Source organism: Saimiri boliviensis, chromosome 20 (assembly GCF_048565385.1).
Source record: "Saimiri boliviensis isolate mSaiBol1 chromosome 20, mSaiBol1.pri, whole genome shotgun sequence".
Taxonomy (NCBI): Eukaryota; Metazoa; Chordata; class Mammalia; order Primates; family Cebidae; genus Saimiri; species Saimiri boliviensis.
In genome coordinates this window covers 30,544,280-30,564,684 of record NC_133468.1, presented here as the reverse complement: position 1 = coordinate 30,564,684, position 20,405 = coordinate 30,544,280, and the positions used below count along the sequence as shown (strand labels likewise).

The 20,405-nt window shown below is 49.7% G+C and overlaps 2 protein-coding genes and 1 non-coding gene across 8 annotated transcripts in view; 2 read left to right on the top strand and 1 right to left on the bottom strand.

The window, feature by feature from the left end:
• PTCD1 (pentatricopeptide repeat domain 1) overlaps positions 1-10,091 on the top strand; it is a 20,551-nt gene extending 10,460 nt beyond the window's left edge. For 4 of the 5 annotated variants that reach the window (XM_039460370.2, XM_074390436.1, XM_039460371.2 and 1 more), the window contains exons 4-8: positions 672-890; positions 1,300-1,401; positions 2,904-3,725; positions 4,602-4,784; positions 9,109-10,091. In XM_039460370.2, the coding sequence (XP_039316304.2) occupies positions 672-890; positions 1,300-1,401; positions 2,904-3,725; positions 4,602-4,784; positions 9,109-9,291 (1,509 nt within the window). In that variant the 3' untranslated portion in view covers positions 9,292-10,091. The other variant, XM_074390437.1, reaches the window with a different exon arrangement.
• On the bottom strand, positions 9,612-20,323 carry BUD31 (BUD31 homolog). 2 transcript variants are annotated; one of them, XM_039460372.2, is made up of 6 exons: positions 20,216-20,323; positions 18,741-18,872; positions 17,584-17,706; positions 11,929-12,051; positions 10,940-11,106; positions 9,612-9,833 (listed from the first exon to the last, which is right to left on the bottom strand). In XM_039460372.2, the coding sequence occupies exons 3-6, from the start codon at positions 17,675-17,677 to the stop codon at positions 9,783-9,785; spliced, it is 435 nt and encodes a 144-aa protein (XP_039316306.1). In that variant the 5' UTR covers positions 17,678-17,706; positions 18,741-18,872; positions 20,216-20,323; the 3' UTR covers positions 9,612-9,782. The 2 variants fall into 2 exon arrangements, with proteins under 2 accessions (XP_039316306.1, XP_039316307.1); XM_039460373.2 differs by having other exon boundaries at positions 19,998-20,223.
• LOC120360447 (small nucleolar RNA U13) lies at positions 13,488-13,591 on the top strand. Its single transcript, XR_005576944.1, has one exon. It is a non-coding gene; the product is annotated as a small nucleolar RNA U13 (small nucleolar RNA).
• Positions 20,324-20,405: the final 82 nt, after the last annotated feature.

Here is a 20,405-nt window from a genome sequence, read left to right as displayed (position 1 = left end):
TTCTTTCTGCCACCGAGCTGCCTGTTGCCTGCCCTCTGCCAGATGGCCCTTCTCTGGGCAGTAGAGAGTGCTGGGCTTCACTAGGGATTGTCAACCTTGAGCACCTGCCCCAGTCCCCTGGAGGCTCGATAAGCTGAGTGTCATCTACCTCCGGGTGTGTGACTCAGCAGATTGGGTGGCCCTGACAATGTGCATCATGCCACTGATTCGGGGCCACCGCTAGAGCACGGCAGCACACCCTCCACTTGCCACAGGCATCCCCATTTTCAAGGTGATGGTGCCATCCCCATTTTCATGAGGAAGTGGTGCCCAGGACCCATCAGGTAGTTAGCACTACAGGCCGTTTCCCCTCAACAGGGTGGCCTGAAGGTGGGGACATCAGGAAGACCCTGCTGCCAGCACCTGAGGCCTGGAGTGGGCTGACAAGTGCCCAGGGCAGGATGGCTTCGGTTTGGTCCATCTATGGGTGTGGGCTCAGTTTTCAGAGTCACTTGAGTGTATCTGTGTTTGAAGAGCTGGGCTCTGATGTGAACCATGGCTCTGCCTTAGAGCCTGGCCTGGTGGGTGCTGTAACGGGGTCCGCTCTAGCCTCAGCCCCATCTGGGGCGGCTGCCCACCTGTGTATACAGCTGATCCTGGGCCACCACTGAGAGGTTCTTCCATCTCCACAGATGAAAAAGCGGGGCCTGGAGCCCTCAGATGCCACCTACACGGCCCTGTTCAATGTCTGTGCTGAGTCTCCCTGGAAGGACTCGGCTCTGCAGAGTGCCCTGAAGCTCCGGCAGCAGCTCCAAGCCAGAAACTTCCAGCTCAACTTGAAAACGTACCATGCACTGCTGAAGATGGCTGCCAAGTGTGCAGACCTTAGGATGTGCCTCGATGTATTCAAAGTGAGACTTCCCCTGCCTTCCTGTTCCCTGTTGTGGGGCTGGTCCCACATGGCAGGGGCGGGGCTGTGGTGTCTATCTCTCCTCATGCAGGAAGACTCAGGGAGGCTGAGACAGCCGTGTTGGGCACTGGGGTTCACAGATGGATCTGATGAAACCCTGCCCTTAGGGGCCTCAGGCTGACTGGAAGGTGTGTGTGCCACTGTATGCTGTGTCCTGCTTTGTGCACTCGAGGAAAAGCTTCCTGGAGGAGGTGTCCTTGATCTGAGTGTAGAGACAGGGTTTTGCTATGTTGCTCAGGCTGGTCTCAAACTCCTGCCTTGGCCTCCCAAAGTGCTAGGATTACAGACATGAGCCATGATGCCCAGCCAGTTGCAGGTTCTCAATGGGACCTCTTTGTTCCCTCCCCCAGGAAATTATCCACAAAGGGCACGTGGTCACAGAGGAGACTTTCAGTTTTCTCCTTATGGGCTGCATCCAAGACAAGAAGACGGGCTTCCGGTGCGCCCTCCAGGTATGTCCCTCCCACCCCACCTTCCTGCCCTGCTTCTCCTGTGCCAGGGGTGTAAAATGGTGATCCTGTGAGCACTCTTGATGGCCCTGTGCTGGGTATTTTTATATCTGTGCTCTTTTGGGAAAACCCAGCAGCCACTGCAGCCCCCGTCTACAGATGGCAGGGAGAAGAGGCTTTCGGAGGTGGAATGAGGGCAGCCCCCACCTCTCGCACTCTGCTTTGCAGTCGACTCAGACCCTCTAGACTCACCATCCCTGAAAGACTGCCACACATTCACCTGGGGACTTGTTCAATCCTCCCACAGCCCCGCTAGCACTTCTGCAGGTGGGACCCAGGAGTCACTCACTCATTCATTCATTTTGAGACAGAATCTCACTGTTGCCCAGGCTGGAGTGCAGTGGCATGATCTCGGCTTACTGCAACCTCTACCTCACAGGTTCAGAGGATTGTCCTGTCTCAGCCTCCCAAGTAACTGGGATTACAGGTGTGTGCCACCATGCCCAGCTAATTTTGTATTTTTAGTAGAGATGGGTTCTACCATGTTGACTAGGCTTGTCTTGAGCCCCTGGCCTCATGTGATCCGACTGTGTGGGCCTCCCAAAGTGCTGGGATTATAGACGTGAACCACAGCTCCCGGTTAGAAAGCTTTTTATTTATTTTTATTAAAAAAATTTTTTTTTTGGCCGGGCGCGGTGGCTCAAGCCTGTAATCCCAGCACTTTGGGAGGCCGAGGCGGGTGGATCACAAGGTCGAGAGATCGAGACCATCCTGGTCAACATGGTGAAACCCCGTCTCTACTAAAAATACAAAAAATTAGCTGGGCATGGTGGCGCGTGCCTGTAATCCGAGCTACTCAGGAGGCTGAGGCAGGAGAATTGCCTGAACCCAGGAGGCGGAGGTTGCGGTGAGCCAAGATCGCGCCGTTGCACTCCAGCCTGGGTAACAAGAGCGAAACTCTGTCTCAAAAAAAAAAAAAATTTTTTTTTTAAATTGTTTTGTCAAAGTCTTACTCTGTCACCCAAGCTGCAGTGCTGTGGTGTGATCTCGGCTCACTGCAACCTCAACCTCCGGGTTAAGTGTCTCTCACTTTAGCCTCCTGAGTAGCTGGGACTATGTGCATGCCCCACCACACCCAATAATTTTTGTATTTTTAGTAGAGGTGGGGTTTCACCACGTTGGACGGGCTGGTCTTGGACTCCTGACCTCAAGCAATCTGCTCCCCTAGCTTCCCAAAGTGGTGGGATTATAGGTGTGAACCATCACGCCTGGCCTGTTTGTTTTTTCTTTTCTTCCTTTTTTTTTAATTTTTCCCCAGAAGATTGAGAATTGAGGCCTATTTGTTTTGCTGCAGGGTCTTGCTATGTTACAGGGTCTTGTCTGGAACTCCTGACCTCAAGGGATCCTCCCACCTAAAACTCTCAAGGCCCTGGGATTCCAGACATGAGCCCTGCGCCTGGCTGCAGGTGGGAGCACTGAGCTGACGTTTGTCTCTCCCCTGGCAGGTGTGGCAGCTGATGCTGAGTTTGGGGCTACAGCCAAATCGGGACATCTATAACCTGCTGTTGGTGGCAGCTCGGGACTGTGGGCTGGGGGACCCCCAGGTGGCCTCAGAGCTGCTTCTGAAGCCTAGGGAAGAGGCAACCCTGCTTCAGCCCCTGGTGGGCAGGCAGCGGCCAAGGAGGACATCCCAGGCCAAGGCAGGCAATCGCATGTCAACCATGCTGCATGTGGAGGCCCTGGAGAGGCAGCTGTTTCCGGAACCTTCTCAGGCACTTGGGCCTCCAGAGCCTCAGGAAGCCAGAGTGCCCAGCAAGGCCCAGCCAGAGGTGGAAACCGAGGCAGATCCCAGCCACACAGAGGCCCTCAACCCAGTGGCCCCGAAGCCACCTCCTGTGGAGCTGGAAGTCAACCTCCTGACCCCCGGGGCGGTCCCCACCACTGTGGTCTCCTTTGGGACAGTGACCAGCCCAGCTGACCGGCTAGCCTTGATGGGGGGCTTGGATGGCTTCCTGAGCAAGATGGCAGAGCATGGGCAGCAGCCCGACATCAGGACCCTCACATTACTGGCTGAGGTGGTAGAGCCTGGGAGTCCCATGGAGTCCATGGTGCTGGCCCTCCCGGACGTGCACCAGGTGGAGGCCGACCTGACGTTCTTCAACACGCTGGTGAGAAAGAAGAGCAAGCTGGGAGACCTGGATGGGGCTAAGGCGCTGTTACCAGTCCTGGCAAAGAGGGGCCTCGTCCCCAACCTGCAGACGTTCTGCAACCTTGCTATCGGGTGTCGCAGGCCAAGGGACGGTCTGCAGCTCCTCGCAGACATGAAGGTGAGTGGACCTGGGCCTGGGCAGAATGCCCATGGTGCTGAGGAGTACTCTGTGGCTCAGGAGGAAAATCAGGGGGAGTAGGGGTTCCCAGAGCCCTCCAGGCCCCCTACCTGGACATGACGAGCTGTGCGTTGGGGCAAGGAGAGTGGGTCGATGAGTTTCCAGGGTAGAATAGTCTTCAGTCCCATTTTGGGGTAAGCAGATCTCGGTGAGTGCTTCAGGGCTCGGCGTAGAGAGCCACGGACATCCCCATCTGGAAGAAGGTGGCCGTGGGGTGACACTGAGGGGTGGGGACAGGCCTTGGTCCTAACACTCTGGAGGGATGGCAGGGATTCCTAGGGGAAAGAATTCCTAGGGGGCCGAGGGCAGTTTTCAAAGCTCTCGAGATCTCCTGTGCCTCCCACCCAGTCCCTGCTGGAAGTGCTGCATCATTTCATCTGGCCGTAGCAGAAGCTGCTTCCTGGGTTGTTGGGGTCCATCATCCTCTTGCTGTTTTCCCAGACCCTACTGGGCTCAAGCCAAGTCTCGCTGCTTTTCTAGGCTGACCACCATATTCCAGTGACTGTGTCACCAGGAAACTCGCACCGGGGAGTGAGGAGGTGGTGTCTCCTGCGTCATTTTCTGCCCGAGTCAGTTGGTGCCTGAGAGCAGCACGGGCATCCTTTTCCACGGCTTCTTCAGGGCAGAGGGGAGGTGCTGGGCTTGGCTTTCCTGCTGGAATGGGACGTTCAGCCCATCGTTGCTGCCAGGTTTGCCTTGCTGGCCCTGGCCGCTGGTACTGGGAGCTAGCCTGATTGATAGAGGGTGGGAGCTGCTGGATCCCAAAGGCTGCCATCATCTTGCTACGATGTCTTGTGTGATGTCTGTGTGTTCTAGAAGTGCCAAGTGACCCCCAACACCCACATCTACAGCGCCCTCATCAATGCGGCCGTCCAGAAGCTGGACTACACCTATCTCATCAACATCTTGAAGGACATGAGGCAGAACAGTGTCCCGGTGAACGAAGTGGTCATCCGCCAGCTGGAGTTTGCAGCCCAGTACCCTCCCACCTTTGACCGGGTGTGTGTCCCAAGCTCAGAAGCGCATCAGCTCCTTCACCATTGCCACCCCACACCACCACCCACCCCAGTTCTGGTCCTTGGGACTGTGTTCCCATGCTTGAAACTGTCCAGCAGCTTCCCTTAGAAGTCTCTAAGTCCGTAGACCACAGCCTGTGAGTCCCTGTCTACATGACTCATCTCATGTCTCAGGCCAGCCTTGCCTTTGCTACCTCTGTCTGTCCCCCTGGCTTTTCGTCAGTTCCCAGAGGCCACCAGCCTCTTGCCTGCCTCAGGCTATTGGTGTTCTTGCTGCCTCAGGTGCCACCCACTTTCATGTGACGGGCTCTTTCTCCTGTAGGTCTTGGCTTAAGTGGCCCTCAGAGATGCCCAGCTGGCTGCCTGTCCCACCTGGGGTGAAAGTCTTCCCTCCCCACCACTTCCCGCTCTGTTCGTTTATGCCGTGTCCCAGAGTCTTGGAGCATGTGCTCCCAGGTGGCTCTGGCCTTCCCTGTTTCACAGGCTTCTGGAGGCAGAGGCTGTCTGCCATGACTGCCTGGATCCCCAGCACCTGAACGTTGCTGGGGTCTCTGTATAGGTTGTTGCTGGTTCAGGGACTGGACAGGCAGTGCAGTGGCATTGTCTGGGGTAAATATCCAAGATTTGTTGCCTCACACCAAGGAAATCAAGGATGTGGACACATAGTGAGGTTAAGGCCAGGCACATTGTCTCATACCTGTAGTCCCAGCACTTTGAGAGGCCAAGGCAGATGGATCACCTGAGGTCAGGAGTTCAAGACCAGCCTGGCCAACAAGGCAAAACCCCATTTCTACTAAAAATATGAAAATTAGCTGGGCGTGCTGGTGGGTGCCTGTAATCCCAGCTACTATGGAGGCACAAGAATCACTTGAACCCAGGAGTCAGAAGTTGCAGTGAGCTGAGATTGAGCCGCTGCACTCCAGCCTGGGCAATAGATGGAGACTCAGTCTCAAAAAAAAACAGAGGTTAAGATTGGAAGTTTAACAGGCGAAAGAAAGAGAAGAGCTCTCTGCTTGCAGAGAGGGGTGCAAGAGAAATAGGTTGCCCCTTCTGCAGTGAATGTAGCAGGTTTTGTAGATGAGCTTGAGTGGTGTCTGATATACAAAGGATGAAAAAGATTGGTTGGACCAAGTGTGCCACTTACATAGCGTGTGTAATAGCTGGCCGTCCCACCCTAATCTTTTATTATGCAGATAGGTTCTCTACCTGGCCAGTGCCATGTTGCCTGGTTCTTTACTGTACATGTGACGACAAAAGGGAAGATGGGGCCTCCATGTGGAACACACCTGACTCCCAGGTAGTCCTTTTCTGTTGGCACAGCTGGCAGCATTCCCCCATGCAAACTTCCAGCTTGCTTATCTATGTCTGCAGCTTAATTTTTCAGGCTGCTCTTTGTTAGAAAAGAAATGGTTTGGGGGTTGCTTTTTATTAAAAGGAAAATTTCGCCAAGGACTCTGTTGCCCTTACTATCTGCCTGTCTCCTGTGTCAGCAGGAGCAGGGCAGAGTATTGGAATCTGCTTTGTCACGGCCACAGTCTCTCCCTGCTATTCTGAGGGTATCAGGCTCTAGGGGTTTGGTTTTTGGGTCCATCAAGTCACACACTGTGCTGAGCACCTCTGGAGCATCCAGAGCCACTGAGGCTTGGAGAACAACCCAGATGGGTGGTGACAAGTAAATATGCAGGGACGCACACAGCCAGAGGGTGTGGGGTCAGGAACACCATGCAAGTGTCACACCTGAATGCCATTTTGAGGGCTTCCTACAAATGGGTGGGGCAGCAGTGGAGATCGTGCCTGGCAGCTGAAGGCATAGCTGGGCGGCTTTGAACTGTGCGTCTTTGCTTTGAACTGTTGGTTGCGAGTCTTTTCTCACTGATTCCAGGGTGTTTTATATGTTCTGGGTACTGGTTTTTGTTGATTACATGTTGTGCGTATCTTAGAGGATTGTCTCTTCACTCTGGTGTAGGGCTCACTAGGGGTCGTCTTAGTTTCAACTCAGCAGTCACAAGGCCTAAAGTATACTGTATTCAAGTCACAGACAGATGTCCCTGACTTAAAGATGGTTTGACTTAGGATTTTTCAACGTTGCAATGGTTTTATCAGGATGTAACCCTGTAAGGATCAGCTAACAGTGGGGTTACAGTTTCTACTGAATGCGTATCACTTTTGCATAATTAGAAAGCCTGCCGAGGCGGGCTGATCACAAGATCAAGAGATAGAGACCATCCTGGCCAAAATGGTGAAACCTATCTCTACTAAAAATCTAAAAATGCAAAAATTAGCTGGGTGTGGTAGTGTGTGCCTGTAGTCTCAGCTACTCAGGACAATCACTTGAATTCGGGAGGCGGAGATTGCGGTGAGCTGAGATTGTGTCACTGCACTCCAGCCTGGCAACACAGTAAGACTCCGTCTCAGAAAAAAATGGACCCTCTGCTGTGTTGCCAGCAATAGATGCATTTTCCTTTTTTTTTTTGAGATGGAGTCGAACTCTGTCCCCCAGGCTGGAGTGCAGTGGTATGATCTTGGCTAACTGCAATCTCTGCCACCTGAGTTCAAGCAATTCTCCTGCCACAGCCTCCTGAATAGCTGGGATTACAAGCCCCTACCACCATGCCTGGCTGATTTTTGTATTTTTTTTAGTAGAGACGGGTCTTAACCATTTTGGCCAGGTTAGTCTTGAACTCTTGACCTCGTGATCCACCCTCCTCGGCCTCTGAAAATGCCAGGACTATAGGTGTAAGCCACCACGTTTCTTTTTTTTTTTTTTAGATGGAGTTTGACTCTTCGCGCTGGCTGGAGTGCAGTGGCATGATCTTGGCTCACTGCAACATTTGCCTTCTGGCTTTAAGCAATTCTTCTGCCTCAGCCTCCCAAGTAGCTGGAATTATAGGTGCCTGCCACCACCCCTGGCTGATTTTTTTTTTTTTTTTTAGTAGAGATGGGGTTTCACCCTATTGGCCAGTCTGGTCTTGATCTTGTGATCCGCCCACCTCGGCCTCCCATAATGCTGGGATTACAGGTGTGAGCCACTGTGCCTGGCCGTCCCTTGTTTTTTTTTTTTTAAGTCAGGATCACTTTGTTGACCAGGGCAGAGTACAGTGGCACCATGATGGCTCACTGTAGCCTTGACCTCCCAGGCTTAAGCAATCCTCCCACCTTAGCCACCTGAGGACTTGAGACTAAAGGCATGCACCACCATATCCAGCTAATCTTTTTTTTTTTTTTGAGATGGAGTTTCACTCTTGTTGCCCAGGCTGGAGTGCAATGGTGCCATCTCGGCTCATTGCAACCTCTGCCTCCCGGGTTCAAGTGATTCTCCTGCCTCAGCCTTCCAAGTAGTTTGGATTACAGCTATGCACTACCACTTCTGGCTAATTTTTTGTATTTTTAGCAGAGATGGTAGTTTCTCCATGTTGATGAGGCTGGTCTTGAACTCTTGACATCAGGTGATCTGCCTGCCTCTGCCTCCCAAAGTGCTGGTATTACAGGTGTGAGCCACTGCACCTGGCCCAGCTGATCTTTTAGATAGGGATTCACTGTATTGCCCAAACTGGTCTGCAACTCCTGATCTCATGTGATCCACCTGCCTTGGCTTCCCAAAGCACCGGGATTACAGGCATGAGCCACCATGCCCAGCCAGTAGATTGATTTTTGGTTTATGATGGGTTTATAGGAGCAGAACCCTGCTCTCGGGAGCATCTGTGCTCATATTCCCTGATGATGGTGGACTTGTTTATATTCGTGATTCTGTCCAGTTTTGCTTTCTGTGCTTTCAGGCTGTATTCGGCCCCTTCAGGTTTAGAATTGTCCAGTCTTCTGAGTCACACGTTTTATCACTGTGTGGTAGTAGCTGTATGTCAGATAGTCATTTTTGGCTGTTTTGGTATATTCCAGCTCAGTTTCTGCCTGGTGCATTTCTTTTTCCCCACCTCTCTATGGAGCCCATCTCGGCAGTACAGAGATGACAGGAGGGGCTGGGGCTCAGCAGGCTGTAGAGGCAGAGCTGGTGGGACCTGGGGGCGTGGGTTGGCAAGCACGGATGGAGGAGCACAGTGGTGCATATTTGGGAGAATGCTGTCAGACAGATGGGAGTCTGGGCCTGCCCTGGGGTACCCAGCTGGGACCTGTTTCTCTGCAGTAAGCCACTTCCATAGTGCATGTTCGCAGCTTTTCTGCTCTGTTCCCTGCAGCCACCTGGAAGGGAACATGGCAGCGACCAGCTTCCTTCAGGCCTGAGCCAGCTGCTGAGGTTTGGGATTAGGTGTAGGTAACAGGCAGTGATTCTAGCCTCACTTTTCTAATTCCAGTACAAAGGGAAGAACACCTACCTGGAGAAGATTGACGGCTTCCGAGCCTATTACAAGCAGTGGCTGAAAGTGATGCCCGCAGAGGAAACCCCGCACCCTTGGCAGAAGTTTCGGACCAAGCCCCGGGAGGACCAGGACACCAGCAGGGAGGCTGATGTGGATAGAGGCCTTGGGGGCAGGTGATGGGGGCACAGCTGGAACAACATGCTTGGCCCTCAGTGCTCTGTGGGAGCTCCAAGACAAGTGAGCTGGTGTCACCTCCCACCTAGGGGATGAGCCAGGCCCTGTAGAACAGCTGTAGTATGTCACAGGTGTTGGTGTGAGAACACACGCTTGGCCCAAGGTGCCTGCACTCCTGGCCGGCAGGTCCATGGCAGTTCCAGCCACCTTCACATGTCACCTCACACACCACAAGGGGGCCAGCACGGAGCTGGGGCATCTGCTCCCTGTGGCCTGGTGCTGCCCCCAGGCCAATGCTCTGAAAGAACAGACTTGAGGCCCAAGAGGTTTAAAGGTTTTATTTTTACAAATCACAGCTGATGGACAGCAACATCTTCCCTGTAGAGACTGTGCTCCAACTTGGGCCTGGGGCACTGCTCGCTGCCCCCAGGAAGCGGATGGCGCCACAGGCAGGAACCCGCGAAGTCCAGAGTCCAGGGTGGAGAGCGCCAGCCTCAGCCAGAGCAGCCACGGCAGCCGCAGTGTGTGCACTCAATGATGCGGCCCTGCAACGGAGGAGGACAGTGAGATGATGCCTGGGCGCCACGCTCGCCCCTGCATGCTCACGCCAACCCTCCCGTGGAGGACCTGCCAACAGGCTGTATAGGGACACGCCTCAGAAACCCTTCCTGACAGCTCTGGACGGGAAATTTGGCTCCCTCATGAAGGCGGACAGCTGCTGTTGACACTGAGGCTACAGCTGTATGTGTATTTGTAATACATTATGCAAATCCAATACACATGTGCTAGTCAAGAAAAAGCAATTGGTGTGAATGAGTCTCGTTATTTGGCTGAGTGAGTGTGGCAGGCCCTGCATGAGCAGAGGTGGCTCTGCTACTGCTTGGGGACTTCTGGGTGGCCTCTGGGCTGGGACACTGGTGAGGGAATGGGCAGGAGGCTACGCACTTGAGTCACACCCTTCTGCCCAGAGCCCCCCAGTAGCTGATGCCTGTAATCCCAGCACTTTGGGAGGCTGAGGTGGGTGGATCATGAGGTCAGGAGTTGGAGACCAGCCCAACCAACATGGTAAAACCCCGTCTCTACTAAAAATATAAAAATTAGCTAGGTGTGGTGACGCACACCTGTAATCCCAGTTGCTAGGGAGGCTGAGGCAGGAGAATTGCTTGAACACGAGAGGCGGAAGTTGTAGTGAGCCGAGATCACGCCACTGCGTTCCAGCCTGGGTGACAGAGCAAGATTCCATCTCGGGGTTAAAAAAAAAAAAAAAGACAGTGATGGTAACAGGAAAGTATCACTGTGAGCACTGAGGCAAAGGGACAGGAACTCCCACTGAGTGGCCACCCCTCCCTGATGTCACCCTGCCACCACTTCAGGAGTAGGGCTCCTTGCCACCATTTTGAGGAAAGGGGTTCAGTAATTTGCCCAAAAGTGGAGTTGAGATTGGCCCCAGACTTAACAAACACAGTCCCGGCCAAACGCTGCCTCTCACACATTTCTGAATAGAGGGACCCACTCCTGGGAGGGACAGCCAGCAGAATATCCAGGAACAAAATGACATTCCAGTCCAACCAAATAACGTAAGATCCCTTGGAGTTGACTAGGGCAGAATTTTGAGCTGAAAATAACATCAAGTGTGAGCATCAGACATTACCACTTCCAGCTTGCTTTTGGGTACGCGGCAGATGCAGTTTGTTCCAAAGTTGGTGTCCCGTGTTTGAATGCACCGCAGGCAGCACAAGTTCTCATATCCTTGCTTTTTCCATTTTGCGATCAGGTTTTTGTCTGCATAGCCTTCTTTAATACAATATTCATAGAGTTCTGTCAAAAAAGATGGGGAAAGAGCTTCAGACCACGGTCTAACAGACCTTCCCACCCCAGGATCAAAAAGAGCATTCACCAGGTGCAGTGGCTCACTCCTGTAATCCCAGCACTTTGAGAGGCTGTGGTAGGCGGATCACCTGAGGTCAGGAGTTCCAGGCCAGCCTGACCAACATGGCAAAAGGCTGTCTCTACTAAAAATACAAGGCCAGGTGCAGTGGCTCACACCTGTCATCCCAACACTTTGGGAGGCCGAGGCAGGCGGATCACAAGGTCAAGAGATCGAGATCATCCTGGCCAACATGGTGAAACCCCATTTTTACTAAAAATACAAAAACTAGCTGGGTGTGGTGGCGCATGCCTGTAATCCCAGCTACTTGGGAGACTGAGGCAGGAGAATCACTTGAACCCAGGAGGCAGAAGTTGCAGTGAGCCGAGATCGTGCCACTGCACTTCAGCCTGGTGACAGAAAGAGACTCCTCAAAAAAGGAAAAAAAAAAAAAATTAGCTGGGTGTGTTCGCATGTACCTGTAATCCCAGCTACTTGGGAGGCTGAGACAGGAGAATCGCTTGAACCCGGGAGGCAGAGGTTGCAGTGAGCCAAGATGGTGTCTGCTTTTCAGCCTGGGCAACAGAGTGAGACTCTGTCTTAAAAAAAAAAAAAACAATCCAAAACCAAAAAAATCCAGCCAACATAGACTCCCCCAAATTTTTAGTAGTAAGAAAAATCATGACTTGCACAGGTTGTGAGAATACGGATTGTGGTTACTTCAGTAACTCCAAAGGGACTCAAATTTGAAAGGCCAAGACAGAACTAATTACCTCTGCTGATGGCTTTCCGCTTGTAAAAGAGGTCAAAAATATAGCGGGTTTTCTGGTGGTGGATCCTAAAGATGGGCCACAGAGATTCCACTTTCCTCTTTCCCTCATGAGGTTCTGTTTCAGCTGGGGAGAAATAAAGTATGTGTTAGGGGAACAGGTTGGTCTGCACAGGATTTTCCTTTTGTAAATAACTAGTGCTAATGAATAAATACCATTTCACACTCACTAGGATGGCTACAATAAAAATTATGGTACAGTAGCAAGGGTTGGCAAGGATGTGGAGAAACTGGAACCCTCATACATTCCTGGTGAGAATGTAAAATGGCGGAGCCTCTGCAGAAAACAGTTAAGTAGCTCCTCACAAAGTTAAACAGGCTGGGTGTGGTGGCTCATGCCTATAATCCTGGCTACTTGGGAGGCTGAGGCAAGAGAATTGTTTGAACCCAGGAGGCAAAGGTTGCAGTGAGCCAATATCAGGCCACTGAACTCTAGCCTGGGCAACAGAGAGAAGCTCTGTCTCAAAAAAAAAAAAAAAAATAAGTTAAACAGGGGTGGCTCATGCCTGTAATCTCAACACTTTGAGAGGCTGAGGTGGGCAGATCATTTGAGGTCAGAAGTTCGAGACCAGCCTGGTCAACATGGTGAAACTCCATCTCTACTAAAAATACAAAAATTAGCCAGATGTGGTGGTGGGGTCTGTAAGTAATCCTAGAGACTTGAGAGACTGAGGCAGGAGAATTGCCTGAACCCAGGAGGTGGAGGTGGCAGTGAGCTGAGATCGAGATCATGACACTGCACTCTAGCCTAGGTGACAGAGAGAGGCTCTGTCTCAAAAAAGAAGTTAAACATAATTACAACATTATCCAGCAGCAATTCCACTCCTAGCTACATACCAAAGAGAACTAAAAACATGTGCACAAATTGGTACATGAAGTTTCCTAGAAGCTAAAAAGTAGAAAGAACCCAAATGTTCAGGAATTGATGAACAGATGAACAAAAATGTGGTCTATCCTTATAACAGAATATTGTTCAGCCATAAAAAGGAATGAAGGGCCAGGCATGGTGGCTCACACCTGTAATCCCAGCACTTTGGGAGGCTGAGGTGGGCGGATCACTTCAGGTCAGTAGTTCAAGAGCAGCCTGGTCAACATGGTAAAACCCTGTCTCTACTAAAAATACAAAAGAATTAGCAAGGCATTGGTGGTACATGCCTGTAATCTCACCTACTTGGGAGGCTGAGGTGGGAGAATCATTTGAGCCCAGAGGTGGAGGTTGCAGTGAGCCGAGATCGCACCACTGCACTCCAGCCCGGGCAACAAATCAAGACTCTGTCTCAAACAAACAAACGTCGGGGGAATGAAGTAAGTACTCATCTATAACACAGATGAACCGTGAAACATAAAACTGACTATGGCAGTGGTCCTATAACTTTGTGAATACACTAAAAACCCCTTAATTGGATAATTTAACAGGATAACTTTTACAGTATATGATTAGTATCTCAACAAAGCTGTTATAAGCTAAGTAATTTAAACAATCGTTTTAAATGATATTTTTGGATCCTTTTGTAATTCATGAGTGTGATGATTGGGTGTTTACATCCATGTGTGAGGTGTGCCAGTCTTGAACCTTGTAACTCCAGTGGCACGTTACCAGTGTGACATTTAAAAAAACGTCTTTTAAATTACAGAATTAGAAAACAGAATAAAAAAAAAAAAAATCTACTTACCAGGATGCCAAAGCCAAAGAAAAAGAAGAATAACAACAACAACAAAAAAATCATTCAGTGGGCCAGGCGCAGTGGCTCATGCCTATATTCCCAGCACTTTGGGAGGCTGAGGCAAGTGGATCACAAGGTCAGGAGTTCAAGACCAGCCTAGCCAATATGGTGGAATCCTGTCCTGTCTCTATGAAAGACACAAAAATTTAAAAAAACAAAAAAAGTTAGCCGGGTGTGGTGGCGCACGTCTGTAGTCCCAGCTACTTGGGAGACTGAGGCAGAACTGGTTGAACCCAAGAGTTAGGAGGTTACAGTAAACCGATATTGTGCCACTGCACTCCAGCCTAAGCGACAGAGCGAGATTGTCTAAAAAAAAAAAATCAATGATAACTGCTGTTCTCTGTTAAAAGACTGGTCCTGGCCAGGCGCAGTGGCTCATGCCTCTAATCCTTGCACTTTGGGAGGCCGAGGCGGGCAGATCACTTGAGGTCAGGAGTTTAAGGCCAGCCTGGCCAACATGGTGAAACCCTGTCTCTACTAAAAATACAAAAATTATCTTGGTGTGGTGGCACACGCCTATAATCCCAGTTACTCAGGAGGCTGAGGCAGGAGAAGTGCTTGAACCCGGGAAGCGGAGGTTGCAGTGAGCTGAGACTGTGCCACTGCACTCCAGCCTAGATAACAGAGTGAGATCCTATCTCAAAACAAAACAAAACAAAACAAAACAAAACAAAAAACAACCTTGGTCCCTATGCTTTCAGATCTATTTTTACAGCATAATAGTTTCTCAAGATAATTATAGGCCCACAGATGGGCATGCTAATCATCTTTAAGGCACCTCTTTTCATCTCCCAGCCAAAGTCCTTTAGGGCTGAGGAAAAGCCAAATAAACTAGACCAGTCTGCAGGTCCTCAGCGAAGTGGCCGAAGGAGACAGTTAACTGTTTCAACACGCGCTTATCAGGTGGCGCTCATACTCTCCGCAAGCAATTCTCTCTAAGCAGTCACAAGTTCATCTTTGTCTATGACCCCCTCTCACTTTGTAGGGAAAAACAGAAGAATGAGGAATGGTCAAGAAGACTACCTCCATGTTTCCAGCTTTTATGTCATTCTATTACCAGGATTTACAATTCAGCTCAACAAGCAGAATGCTGTGATCCAAGCAGAAAAGCAGGTAGTAAAGACTCAGCAGGTGCACATGTAAGATGTGCCTTGCTCCTCCTTGCCCTCAATCATGATTGTGAAGCCTCTCCAGCCATGTGGAACTGTAAGTCCATTAAATCTCTTTCTTTTGTAAACTGCCTAGTCTCGGGTATGTCTATCAGATGCATGAAAACGGACTAACACACCCCTTCTCCACAAAAAATAAGCCAAGACTGGTAGTGCACGCCTGTAGTCCCAGCTGCTCAGGAGGCTGAGGTGGGAGGATCACTTGAGCCTGGGATGTGGAGGCTTCACTGAGCTGTGATTGAATCACTGCACTCCAACCTGGATAACAAAATGAGACCTTGTCTCAGAATGAAAACAAAGACAAAAACAGAACAAAGAATACCTCTTTCTAGAGGTAAAGAGTATCTAAACACAAAGCTAGGTTCCTCCTCTCCTCAAAAGTCACCCTTTAGAAGAAAAAGTTAATTTACTTTCAAGGGCTCATAAAATCTCTTCTATTCCAGCACTCTCCCATTTCCTTGATTTTGATAAAGAGCTACTTGCGGAAGAAATCTCTCAGCCCAAGACTATGATTATTGCAATAGGTGATCCAAATCTAAATAGTAAAGCAAGTTCTGGGTATTTAATAGAAGTTACCTGGTACCATGATTTTTTTTTGTTTGAGATGAAGTTTCGCTCTTATTGCCCAGGCTGGAGCGCAATGGCAATTATCTCGGCTCACCACAACCTCTACCTCCTGGGTTCAAGCAATTCTCCTGACTCAGCCTTCCCCTTCTGAGTTGCTGGGATTACGGTCATGCGACACCATGCCCGGCTAATTTTGTAATTTCAGTAGAGACAGGGTTTCACCATGTTGGTCAGACTGCTCTTGAACTACTGACCTTAAGTGATCCACCCGCCTTGGCCTCCCAAAGTGCTGGGATTACAGGTGAGAGCCACCAAGCCCGGCCCAGTTCTTTTAAAAAACGGCAAAGTTGGCCAGGTGCAGTGGCTCATGCCAGTAATCCCAGCACTTTGGGGGGCGGAGGTGGGCGAATGACAAGGTCAGGAGATCAAGACCATCCTGGCTAACACGGAGAAACCTCATCTCTACTAAATACAAAAATTTGCTGGGCATGGTGGCACGTGCCTGTCCTCCCAGCTACTAGAGAGGCTAAGGCAGGAGAACTGCTTGAACGAGGGAGGTGGAGGTTGCAGTGAGACAAGACCACGTCATTGTACTCCAAGCCTCGAAACAAGAGTGAAATTCCATCTCAAAAAAAAAAAAGTAACTTCAGTCAGGCATAGTGGCTTACGCCTGTAATACGAGCACTTTGGGAGGCCAAGGTGGGTGGATCACTTGACTCCAGGAGTTCGAGACCAGCCTGGCCAATATTGAAAAACTCCACGTCTACTAAAAATACAAAAATTAGCCTGGCATGGTAGCACATGCCTGTAATTCCAGCTATTTGGGAGGCTGAGGCAGGAGAATCACTTGAACCCAGAAGGTGAAGGTTGCAGTGAGCCAAGACCACGCCATTGCACTCCAGCCTGGGCGACAGAGTAAGACTCTGTCTTAAAAAACAAAAAAAAAAAGCCGGATGCGGTGGCTCACGCCTATAATCCCAGTACTTTAGGAGGGCGAGGCGGGTGGATCATGAGGTCAAGAGAGCGAGACCATCCTGGTCAACACAGTGAAACCCCATCTCTACTAAAAATAAAAAAATTAGTTGGGCATGGTGGCACGTGCCTGTAATCCCAGCTACTCAGGAGGCTGAGGCAGGAGAATTGCCTGAACCCAGGAGGCGGAGGTTGCAGTGAGCCAAGATCGCGCCATTGCACTCCAGCCTGGGTAACAAGAGCGAAACTCCGTCTCAAAAAACAACAACAACAACAACAACAAAAAAAAACAAAAAAAGAAAAAAAGAAAAAGTAATTTAACATTGATTTAATTTAGTAATTACTGCTGGAGGTATGGCCTCAGAATAACAATGATTAGGTTAGTTGTGAGCAAGCATTTCAAGTCCAAGAAGGGTGGATCACCTGAGGTCAGGAGTTGTGACAAGCCTGGCCAACATGATGAAACCCCATCGCTACTAAAAACACAAAAATTAGCTGGGTGTGGTGGTGCATGCCTGTAATCCCAGCTACTTGGGAGGGAGAAGAATCGCTTGACCTGGGAAGCAGAGGTTGCAGTGAGCCGAGACCACGACAGTGCACTCCAGCCTAGACGACAGAGCAAGATTCCTGTCTCATTTTTTTTTAAAAAAAAAGGTAACTTGGTAAGTGGTCACACTGTGATCATGTAATACCAACAGACGCTTGTGGCTTCAGACAAAATTTCCAAAGACAGCACAGGACACAGATTCACAAAGTGAGGGTTCACATGCCATTTACAGGGAAGTGACAGAAAACAGATGAAGCAAAGACTAATCGATGAAACTGAAAAGGAATAGCACTTCCAAGTAAATATACTGCATATGATTTTAAATATACATATAAACAAAATGGGAAATAACTATAGGTAGAGTATTTGATCTATACTTCCTAACCTTTTATATTCAAGTTGGCAAAAAAACCCCACAAAAACCTTTTTGAGGACCTTTTCATTAATATCATCTTATTTTCAGGCACTTACAGTATTTCCATGAGTTCAAAAGCAAACACAACATGTCAGTGTTAGTAGACCAGCCTCTTTTTATATTTGCATTTATGCCTGTCCCCTGGAGGCAACTAAGCCTGTGACCCTTGGACCCAGCCCACCCAGACAGGAACTCCCCAACTCACCTTCTCTCATCTTTTGATCTAATTCATCTAGTGTTGGCTCAATCAACTCCCAGCCATCTGGGGGTGCTTTCCGGCTTCTTTTGACTTTAGGCATTTTCCCTCTACAGGATAATTTGCAAAGATCTGCAAGGGAAGAATTTAAATGAATTAGTTTCTGAGTCTTGAATCCCCAAAGACTTTGCCACCCATTAGTTTGGTCCAGGTTGACTTCCTTGAGGCAGCATAGGGTCATAGCTATGGGACAGGGCTTAGTACTGGCTTTGTTCACATCCTGGCTCTGCTACTTACCCACTGTGATCTTCAGAAAGGTACTTAACCTTCCTAAGTCTCTGTTTCTATATCTGTAAAATGAGGATAATGGAAGCCACCTTATGTGGTCATTGTGAAGACTTCATTATAATTGTATGTTATCATGCGTGGTGTATAATGTGTGTGTAAGAGACATTTGTTGCTGTCATTAGCTAACATCAACTACAAGCTTGGCCCTATGCTGGATGTTGGGAACACAGAACAATTACGACACAGCCTCTGCCCCTTAGAAGGTGACATTTTAGCAAGGAGACAGACAAGAGAAAAAAAAGTAATTACAATAGAGTACAAGGAGGGCTGTGACTTCGGGAGTCAGGAGGTGAGTATTTATAAAGGCAAAGATGGAAGGCCAGGCACAGTGGCTCATGCCTATAATTTTGGTTTTGGCCAGCACTTTGAGAGGTCAAGGTGGGAAGATCACTTGAGTCCAGGAATTTGAGACCACCCTGAGCAATGTGGTGAGACCCTGTCTCTACCAAAAAAAAAAAAAAAAAAAAAAAAAAAAAAGGCCAGGCATGGTGGTTCACGCCTGTAATCCAAGCACTTTGGAGGCCAAGGTGGGCGGATCACCTGAGGTTGGGAGTTCAAGACCAGCCTGACCAACATGGTGAAACCCCATCTTTAAAAAAAAAAATCAATAAACTGAGCATGGTGGTAGATGCCTGTGGTCTGAGCTACAGGGAACGCTGAGGCAAGAGAATCACTTGAGCCCTGGTGGTTGAGGCTGCAGTGAGCCATGTTCACACTACTATACTCCAGCCTCAGTGACAGAGACTGTGTCTCAATAATAAACAAAACAAAACAAAAAATAAAGTAAAAAGGGAAAGATGGTTGTAAAATCAAAGTACCTTAAGCTGTGCTTCCCAAGAGTATAGCTGAAAGATCTCTGGTCTCTGCAGTCGCAGGCTTGGATTCTTGTCTAGGTCTAACAAATTATTCTGACTTTGAGGTCACTTTCCCTCTTTGGTCCTTGGTTTCATCTGTAATATGAGAGCAGTGGATTAGCTGATTGCCAAGGTCTCTTTCACACCAAACAACATATTACATAAAGACAAGTCAGGTAATGCCCATAAAAGAGGCCGTTCCAGGCCGGGCGCGGTGGCTCAAGCCTGTAATCCCAGCACTTTGGGAGGCCGAGGCGGGTGGATCACGAGGTCAAGAGATCGAGACCATCCTGGTCAACATGGTGAAACCCCGTCTCTACTAAAAATACAAAAAACTAGCTGGGCGTGGTGGCGCGTGCCTGTAATCCCAGCTACTTAGGAGGCTGAGGCAGGAGAATTGCCTGAGCCCAGGAGGCGGAGGTTGTGGTGAGCCGAGATCGCGCCATTGCACTCCAGCCTGGGTAACAAGAGCGAAAACTCCGTCTCAAAAAAAAAAAAAAAAAAAAAAGAGGCCGCTCCAAATTCAAATAGCAAAGTGTTTTTCTAACCACATAGCGTTTCCTTGCTGCCAGAGAGAACTAAGGTTAATTATTTACTTTTCAGCATAACAGATTCATTTCTCTTTAACTCAGTCATTTCTCTTTAATTCAATACAGAAGATACCTTCTGTAAGGTATCGGACACTTTACAAAGACCACCCCCGCCACAGCCTCCTCGCAAGAACTCTCTAAAACAACTATACAGATGAGGAATCAAACTCTAAGAGGTAGAATCAGGGTCACACAGTTGAGAATTTGCAAAGTCTGACTCTGGAGGGCTCCTGACTCCCAAATCTGTGGTTTTAGCACTGGTCTCCCCTATGTTGAAGCTAGAAACAGGTGAATTCTGGTCTCAGCCCCAAAGCGCATAGCCTGTGACAAGAGAATAACTGCTTTTCTATGACCCAGGAGAAATTCGAGGGCCCTGATACAGCCTGGGAGTCAGAAGAGGCCTCCCGGAGGAGGAAATGGTAGGCGGTAACCAGATCGAGGAGAAAGAGAAGGTAGGAGGTAATCAGATCGCGAAGAAACATGTACTGGGAAGTGTAACAGAGACTGGGGCGCTCGGGGAAGGAGGCGATGAAGAGCAAAGGGAAGTGTTAAAGCGGGATTGTGGGAAAAGCTCATAAAAAGGACAGCATCTAAACCCTGCTTAGAAAAACAAAACAGAAGACGTTCCTACCAGAGAAAAAGGCGTGAGAAGCCTAGAAGAAAACCCCCAAATCTACCATCCCCTCGGAAGAAGGAACGGGGCGCCGCCTCCTCTCGGTAGTTCACTCCGGTCCAAAGCCCGAACGATCCCAGTCCAGCCACTCAGATCGCCCTCCAGGACGGTGCAGACCACCTGTCTCCTGCCTCAGCTGTTGCCAAGGTAATCGAGAACGAAGGAAAAACACCTACCGGAAACTTCCCCTCCTTGCGTCGCCGCTGATTGATTGATGGCTTCCGCTCCTCAGGCAACTTCTTCGGCATGGGGTCCTCGCGAAGCCCCGCCCACCCCGCGCGGAATTGCGTCATCTTAGATGCCCTCACTAATGCCTGTAAAGCATTCCAGAGCTTCTGGTGCTAGTCACCCTCACTTCCGGTGGGT